Here is a 9,226-nt window from a genome sequence, read left to right as displayed (position 1 = left end):
GAGAAAAAAAGCACAACCACAGAAAACTCTGGCTGACTTCATTTCCTTCTGGTACATGCAATGTGTACACCAACTACTTGTTCATTCCTGAATGCACTGCCAGATCCTGGAGCCAATATTTACAATTTTAATGCTCCAATTAGATAATCTTAAGGAAAATTGGAATGGTTCTGCCATTCTTGGGCCTAATTTCCTGAAGGGCTTTGATGTAAGAACTTAAATATCTATTATAAGAGGGGTATTAACTATAACTCTTTTGTCACTAAATGCAAGCATGTAGAGTAGAGAGTGGATTAATGGAAATGAAGTTGGCAGCAATGTTACCTGGCATAAGCCACTTCAACTTTTCTTTTCTTTAATTGGGCCCTCTAACAATGTCCTTAAGTACAGAATAACCCAAAAGCTGATCTGGGATATATCAATTGAGACAAAAAGTAATGTGATTTAAGATGTCACAAAGAGCACCAGCCAGAATATTAATGAGATTTCAGTAGCTTGCAAATTGGAAAATAAGAGAAACATGGTGCTTATGTATTGTATACCTTCCCATCCAAAGACTAGCTTGACAAGATGTTACAGATGACGAGTTTTCGTCAGGGGCTTCAGAGGTGGAGCTCTGTGCCAACACTTCTGCTGCTTGATTTGTGATGTCTTTATAAAGCTGAATAAACTGGTACAAATTCATGATCCGTGATGCTTCTACAATGCCACGGCTTTTGTTAATCTAAAAATACAAAGAAAATGAAAAAAAAATCCCAACAATACACACACACAAGCCCTCCCCTCACAAAAAGGTTGATAATTTCTCTGATCAGTTTTTCCTCAAAAAAGGGGAACAAATACTAAGTCAAACATCCTAGGAAAGAGAAGTTTGCCAGGTTTCCAAATTATCCAACAAGAGAACAAGAGTCTTAGCATATGAATAATGTCATGTCTCCTACATTTGTAGATTTTAAAGGAGCTACACAAATTTATCTAAGTTGATATTCAAAATAACTCTGTAGGGTTGATTAGGAATTATCTTATTTAGATTTGTGAGGTCAGGAAACTTTCCCAGACTTAAGAAATGAATTTTAGAGATCAGTATTGGCAATTCTTTTCATTTTAATTTCTTAAAGAATTTCTTAATTAAAGGCATTTATTTGAATCCAGCAACCACATGCCATTTTACTATAATTGAAACAACAGATTGTTTCCTTGAATATCTTAAGTTTTACTTTACACCCAAACTTCCAAACTAAAGTGAGAAAATTATATTGAAGTAAATTCTAACAGAAACTGGTTGAGTTTTCTCAGAAGGCCATTTTGAGGTATAGCAAAAACTCATTTAAAATAAAATGAACCAATGTCTACAGGTTGTACTTAGCCTTGCTCTAGCTTACATTATAATGTGAGGATATATTTGGGGCAAGTGTGAGGTAACAGGTAAGGAGGGATAATATTGCTTTCAGGTTGGAGGACTCGTGGAGTGGGGCATATCTTCACTTTTGAAATGACCAAAGCCAGTAGGATTGAGGGCAAAGAACATGAATTAATCAGCAATACGTTAGAGATGTAAAAGACTTCCTTTCAGCACAGGAGATGATAAGGAAGACTGTGGGGACAGAAGTAAGCAACGAAACCTATTTAGTACAATATCAAAATAAATAGAACAAACAAAATCATAAAATACTTAGAAAGAAATGAAGAACGCAGGGAGAAATATAGAGAGAGGGCATTAAAATTGTGAATGAAGTAGGTGTTGATGGAAATGGGGATATGAGAAAGTGAAATATGAGGTTACATATTAAAAAACATTATAGCAACAGTTCCATATTTGGAATGAAAATAATAATAGTTGCAACTAACATTTATTGTTTACTACTTGAGAAGGCAATGAGAAGAAAAACTGAGAATCAAGTCTGAATCAGATTCCATGTGTAAAAATGGCAGAACCACTGCTAATTTTAAAAAATTTGATTAAATTTTGGGGTGGTAAGATCTAAATGGAAATGCAAATATGTAATATTCTTTGTAATAAAAGACTATACGTGCAGTTGAAAACAAATAGAAATAAAGGTGATAGGAATTTATAAATTATAAAATAGATTTTCAGAGCTAAAGAAACTGGGCCAGTCTTCCTTTGAAACTGTATAATTCAGAAGAAATCAGGGAATAATTCACATAGACATAGTATTTAACAGCAAAGTTTATCAAACTGCAACAAATATTTTTTTTATTTTTTCAATCCTCACCTGAAGATATTTTTTTTCCCTTTGATTTTTATTTAGAGTGGAAGGGAGGGAGGGAGACGATATTTTTTTCCCTTTGATTTTTATTTAGGGTAGAAGGGAGGGAGGGAGACAGAGAAGCATAGGATGTGAGAGAGACACATCAATTGGCTGTTTCCTGCATGTGCCCTGACCAGGGCCAGGAATTGAACTTGCAATCCAGGTACATGCCCTTGACTAAGAACTGAACCCACAACTCTTCAGTGTGTGGGCCGATGTTCTATGCTCTAACCACTAAACCAAACTGATCAGGGCACAACAAATATTTATTAAGTACACATTACTGTTATAGATAATATGTGCACTGCTCTAGGCACTGGTGACAGTGTGTATAAAAAACAAAACTCCTGACCTCATGGAATTTATACTATAGGTAGGAGAGACAGACAATAAAATACAAATTAGACAGAAGTAAGTGTTATGGAGAATATAAAACAGAGGAGATGAAATGCTAAAAGGTTGTAGGGAAGGCCTCACAGAGAAGGTGACATGTAAGAACTGAAAGGGGTGAAAAAATGAGTCATATCAATATTTGGAGGAAAGATCATTCCAGGCTGAGAATAGGAAGTGCAAAGCATGTTAGGCAGAAGTGTACCTGGCAAGGAGCACAAGGAGTCCAGCAAGGAGCCCAGGGTGGTGGAATAGAATGAGGGGGGAGGAATTGGAAAAAATAAGGTTAGGGGTGAGGTGGGGACAGAATGTATAGACTTTGCTGATCATGACACAAAAGGAAAAAATCTCCTTACCTACAAGTTCTTTACGGGTTGGTCAGGAATGGACTTCAGGGCACTCATGAATGCCCAATTTACTGTTTATACGCACATGGATGATTTCACCATTTGTTTGTTGTATAATAGGAGTGGGGATATGAGAAGGCCTAATAAAATTCGTTCCTTCATTTTCTGTGGCCTCACAAAAGTTAAAAATCATCTATTCTAATCTACCCATTGGTGGGTGAGGCTTCCTAATACTCTATGACAACGGCTATTATATTTTTCAACACAGTTGATATATTCAATTACCTAAAATTTAAAGATGAACTAAGACAGTGTATTAATGGTGAAAAATCCACTCTATAATTAAAAATTACTAAAGCAAAACAAAAAACACAAACCTTTCTAATGGACTTAAAAATTATTAAATAAATAAAACCCAGTGTTCTTAAAAGAAATGATCTCTTAAGATAACTAATTTTTAAGGAATCATCTTAGAGTTATGTAGAGTGTCGCCTTAGGATTCCATAGCTAGCTAAATACAAAAAGAGAGGTAGAGGGTTTACTACCACCTTTCTTGAGTATAAAAATCTCTGCTATATGGTAATTACACAACCAGTGAGATTCAATTAACCTGGAAGGCAATAACAGTACCAAAACTATGTTTTAAATAGTTAATAATAACCACATTATTAACATCTATTTCAATCATATTACATTACACAATTAAATGTGGTTCTAACCACCAAAATAATTCAAGTTCTGCATCAGAAGTCCCTATCACTCTCACCTTGGTACAGACCACCCGTACAACCACTTTCCAAAAGGCAGAGGAATCAGACCCAGGTTGTACCTCAAAGAGAAGATGTTTTTCCTGACCAGAAGCCACTTTAGCAGTTCTGAAAAGAGACAAACACATTTGTTTATTTTGTGAAAAGTCATATAAAATAATTGAGCCATGAAACTAGATTCAAGAAACACTTTAAATCAGAGAAAAAAAATTGAAGAAAAAACACAAAGTCAAATAACAATAATGTTTATAATAATTAGATTCTTAAAACAAAGGGATAGAGAAAGTTTTGATTAAACATACAACTTAATTTCCAAGGTTTTTAAAGTCAACAGCATAGTGGAAAGATATTTATAAATCTGTTTGTCATATCTAATATCTTAATGGTCTTTAAACTTTTAACAAAGACATCTACGAAAAACATAGCCAAGGAAACAGATATTTAAAAGAAAAACCAAGCTGGTTTCACTTATCCAAATTTGACTATTGCCTCAATGCATATAAAGTGTGAAAAAAAAAATCTTGCTTTTGGTTGAGTCCTTATTTAAGCAACAATAATAACACATCACTTTGGAAAAAAAGTTAATAGGTAATATGGACTGGATCAAGCAAATGCTTTTGAGACACTTTGAATACAGCTTTCCCGGGCAGAGTAATTTTCATCTAGAGAGCCACAGGATTCTAACATAAAAATATGACTTTTAGAGAATAATATCGCCATAATGCTAATTTAAATCAGTTCAAAGACATACTTAAATATTACTGCTCCCTTCTATCATTAGTCACATTTCTGTCTGTGCATCAATGGGGATATCACACTCAGAACTAAATGACTTACAGCTAAATAAATTGAGGCCATTGAAATTAAGCAACTAGCCTGAGGTAACAAAATCTGCCAAGGAATGTAATTCAACTATGCCAGTTCCCAGTTGTTTTCTAGCTATCAAGCCACGCTTCATCTGTATAGGTTTAACTTTATTTCTCAGACAGCACTACGTTTATGAAAGCCCAACTCTGACCGTGAAAATTGGTTTTATGAACCAAATCCAGTCAGAAATAAATGAGAAGATATTCTTTACCATCACATCTGTATTATACAGTAAACTTCGCTTGTGGATGCTTTCACGGGACACATTTTATTCAGTATCTTTAGATGAAAAGGCAAAATTTTGTTAGACTAGACAAGGTTTACATAAGTTCCGAGACTCAAAGAGATGCTAAAGTTTTAAAAACCAATGGCTACATTTTTTTATTATAAAAGATCAGACAATACACAAACACACAGTAAAATGTAAAATCTCCCTCAATGCCCCCATTTCCACGGACTCCCCAGAGACCCAGTATGCAGCCTCCTAGCTCTTTTTCTATGTATTTACATATATAACAATACAGGATCCATCCATATACATATACAGGACTTTAAGAACAAAACAAAATCCAGTACTCTTAAAAGAAATGATCTTCTAAAACAACTTTAACTTTTAAGACATTCTTTATTCTTCATGACTGGCTAATAACAGTAGACTGTAGTCATGTCCATAAAAAAACTGTATTTCCTTTTCTTTATCTAAATGTGTTCCACATAGCCAAGTATGCTTCTTATCAACCAACATAGCTATCACAAAGCTAGGGAGCACATTCGTGTACCTTGCCCTAAACTATTTATAGGGACTGTCAATAGTTTATATTAAGTGGGTCCAGACTGCTTGGTGATTTTGATTGGCTTTTTTGGGATTTAAAGAGAGGTTAGAGTGGGATAGTTAAGGTGGGTTAATGAAAAAAACTTCAGATGCAGGGAGAGCTGGATCTGCCATTAATCCTTGGGCAATCATTGTAGGCCTCAGTTAAAATGTCCAACCCTCAGCACAGTGCCTTGCACACACTATGGGTTCAGTAAATGTTAGCTAAATTAAACAGACTTGAGAGAACCTTTAAGATCTTATTTAAAAGGCAATTTCATAATTACATGCCAAGAGAGACAGAAGATATATATACATGGATGTAGGCGCTGCCACAGAAAGACTTAATAGAAGGAAGTGACATCTGCTCATCTGTCACTAAGGGAGAAAACACACAAAGAAAAAGTAATATTTTAAAAGCATAATAATCTGGGGCCATTTAGGGACAAAGAGTCCTGTGTATTTTGATAGCTGCTATAACAGCTTGGTAGAAAAACTGATATAATAAAGAACAAATTCACAAACAAAAGACTAAATTCTATTAAATATGCTCGTTAAGAAGGTAGAAAAATGTACATTCCATTTAAAACATTAACCTATTCAAGTTAAATAGTGATTTAAAGATGTTAGCTAATTAGAAATATTAATAACTGAAATATCTTATTCTTCTGATGATAAATGAATTATTACTATATATGTATTTCTCTGGTAAAACAATAGCTCTGCGAACAAACACAGAAGATTTATTTATTAACTAGATGAACTGGCTGATATACAGAAACCTGAGTGCCCAAGGACTATCCTAGGAGCCTTTTTCTAGAGTGGGTAATTGGCATACTCTCCTTATGTACCTCTTTAGTGCTTTCAAACAAGAACAACTTATATGCCTGTGTTTAAAATTTAATTTAATGTTCCTTCCATCTCTTTTGTTCTTATTACATATTTTAAAATAGCCACATAGAAAGTCTGATAGTAGGTATTCAATAAATATTTGCTAACTGCTACTGAAAACATTAAGTCATCAGTACTTCTGATTACCTCTCAGGTAGTCATGACATGTGGGGCATACATAAGCAGGAAAAAAAAATGAAAAAGAGCAAGGCTTACACATCATTAAGTTCAGCTACTCTCCCAAGAAATTCTTCGTAAGTTAAGGAGCCACTTTCTCGAACCAATGTGACATGTTTTGCTACTTTTTCTGGTAACTTGTTAAGAACCAACTGCGTCTGATCCGAAATCTGTTGTCCCATGATGAAATGATGTCTTTTGAAATCCAGGAAGTGTTGCTTCACATAGTTTCTGTTAAATATATATATAAAAGTTACTATACATAATATAAAAACAGCAGTATATCCACCCCTTCAAGAAAATAAAAAACTAGGAATACATTTAAGTATCAGGAGGCTGATATCATTTTGATATTAGCAAATACTTCCTTCTAGCTCAGGGGTGGGGAACGTCCAGCCCCAGGACTGTATAAGGCCCGAAAAATCATTTGGTCTGGTCCTGCCAAGGCATTAGGTGTGAGTTAATTAAATGTTTGACCAAATATAGCAGGCTAATTTTTAAGTTGATAATTTTGTATGGCCCTCGATGATGTTATAAATATCCAAATGGCCCCTGGCAGAAAAAAAGGTTCCCCACCCCTATTCTGGATCATGGAACAGTATTGCATGGGAACATAATTTGCAAACCACTGGCATAGAATTCAGCACAAGACAAATCTCTGGTCAAGATTTCTCAAAGAACTAGCAGCTCTCATACTATTGTGCCACCTATAATTTAGTCTTCGCAAGCAGAATAATAAAGTGCTTTCAAAAAACATTTGGAAGATTTTTAAAATAAAGAACAACTGTTTTTTGTTTTTGTTTTTAAAATAAGAATACCAAGGATTCCAAAAATGCCACATTCTTTAGCGGGTGGTAATATACACTTGATCACTTCTTTTTCTAACAAGTGAATTGTTGTAGTTCAAATATCCTTTATAACGATATAAAATTACATCATGGGCAATTGGCAAAACCAAAAACCAACCCCCAAACCCAACTCAACCCAACCCAACCCAAAAACATCCCGGAAAATTTAAACCATATCCATTCATAAAAGGATTAAAGAAAAGCTGAAGCCAGAACCGGTTTGGCTCAGTGGATAGAGCGTTGGCCTGCAGACTGAAGGGTCCCAGGTTCGATTCCGGTCAAGGGCATGTACCTTGGTTGCAGGCACATCCCCAGTAGGGGGCGTGTAGGAGGCAGCTGATCGATGTTTCTCTCTCATCGATGTTTCTAACTCTCTATCCCTCTCCCTTCCTCTCAGTAAAAAATCAATAAAATATATTAAAAAAAAAAGAAAGAAAAGAAAAGCTGAAAAGCCTGAAAGTGCAACAAAATGACTAACTCACAAGTACTGTAGTATTTATAAAATATACGTAACTGAAACAATCGATTATTTTCATCATGAAGTCAGTAATAAAAAAACATCAGTGATAAAAAACTAGGTCCCTAAGGATACACTTTCATTGCTCATTCCTTATTCAAACTCTGTTATCTGTAAGCTGTTCTGCAAGATAAGAAATTAACAGCAGTTACAACAGATATTACAGGCAGCGAAACAAATTCAACTAGAGTCACTATAGAGCCTGGAATGCCTGTTCCGAAGAAAATTTTTATAGAAAGAAAAACTACAAAAGGAGAGAGAGTACTTGGAGGTTAAGAGTACTGATTTCTGAGAGCACCAGTATATTTACTAAATACATTACATACGTATTTGGAAAAACACACTACCTAGACTTCTAAGAACCCTCTCTGGACCTTCCCTGCTTTTTTGGCAGAAGGGTAAGGTTAAGTGTGCTAGGTGTTTGGAAGTGAACTAAGGAAGATGGGGCTCCACACCTCAAATACCAAGTTCAGTTACAAGAAAGGACAAAGAACATATCTTTGGAAATCTACAATTACACTAAGGAGGAAATTATTTAGAAGTTATTTAGAAAAGGCAGCATCAAAGGAAAGAAAATAAAAATCCACACGATTTTTGAGTTCAGAAAGAATCACTTCTTAGAGAGGCGACCTCAATAGAGCAGTGACTAATTTAGGGTCTGGGCCCGATGAAATTCTGAATGGATGGAGCTCAATTCATAGCAGTAGGAATGGGCGGAGGGGGGTGGAAAAGAGTAACTTTATGCAGGGTCAGAATGTGGGCGTGCACTGCAATGAAAGTAAAGGGGCTGGGGGTGGATTTGAATAATAGTAAGTCCACGTTTTGCAGCTAACATACAAATAACAATTATTAGCAAGGAAACGTTCCGTCTTGGCCGGGCCTTCAGGTACCTGGTTCACCAAGGCCAGACCTTTGGGAAGAGGAGCAGCCTAAACTAACTGAGAAACGGAGGGCCGGCTACGCCGACCAGCTGGCTCGGCCGTGAGAGTTAGGGTCGCCGGGCAGAGGGGCCGTCCTCTGGGACGTCCGGTGCGGCCGGGCGCACGTGGTTTTCAACGTGACCGGTGTGTTTACCAAACACGCCGGCCGCCCCCGCCGCCTCGGCCCCTCCTCAGGCGCACTTGAACCTGGAGCTTTGAACCAACAGCCACGTCCGCGATCCGACGGGCTGCGCAGGCGGTAAGATTCAAACGCGGTTCCGGGCTCGAGGACAAGCTCTCTCCAGTGCCCCCAGGTCCTCTCCCCAAACGGGACCAGCCACCTCCCCACACCGGGCCATTGAAACGGCCGGGCCGGAGCCGGTGCGTCCCCGCAGGGCCTCCCAGGCCGGCTCTGAGCCCG

At 36.8% G+C, this 9,226-nt stretch overlaps 1 protein-coding gene across 3 annotated transcripts in view; it reads right to left on the bottom strand.

Moving 5' to 3' along the window:
* The window catches only part of RNF141 (ring finger protein 141), an 18,815-nt gene extending 10,822 nt beyond the window's left edge, over positions 1-7,993 (bottom strand). Inside the window, exons 1-4 of one of the 3 annotated variants that reach the window (XM_015563716.1) lie at positions 7,883-7,993; positions 6,560-6,751; positions 3,837-3,882; positions 543-724 (exon numbers count right to left, since the gene is read on the bottom strand). In XM_015563716.1, coding sequence (XP_015419202.1) covers positions 543-724; positions 3,837-3,882; positions 6,560-6,702 — 371 coding nt within the window. In that variant the 5' untranslated portion in view covers positions 6,703-6,751; positions 7,883-7,993. Of the gene's footprint in view, positions 1-542; positions 725-3,773; positions 3,883-5,739; positions 5,831-6,559; positions 6,752-7,882 lie in introns of those variants that run through there. The other 2 variants (XM_006763470.2, XM_015563715.1) reach the window with 2 other exon arrangements.
* Positions 7,994-9,226: the final 1,233 nt, after the last annotated feature.

Source organism: Myotis davidii, unplaced genomic scaffold (genome assembly GCF_000327345.1).
Source record: "Myotis davidii unplaced genomic scaffold, ASM32734v1 scaffold118, whole genome shotgun sequence".
In the NCBI taxonomy this organism is placed as follows: domain Eukaryota; kingdom Metazoa; phylum Chordata; class Mammalia; order Chiroptera; family Vespertilionidae; genus Myotis; species Myotis davidii.
This window is presented reverse-complemented; position numbering and strand designations above follow the sequence as displayed.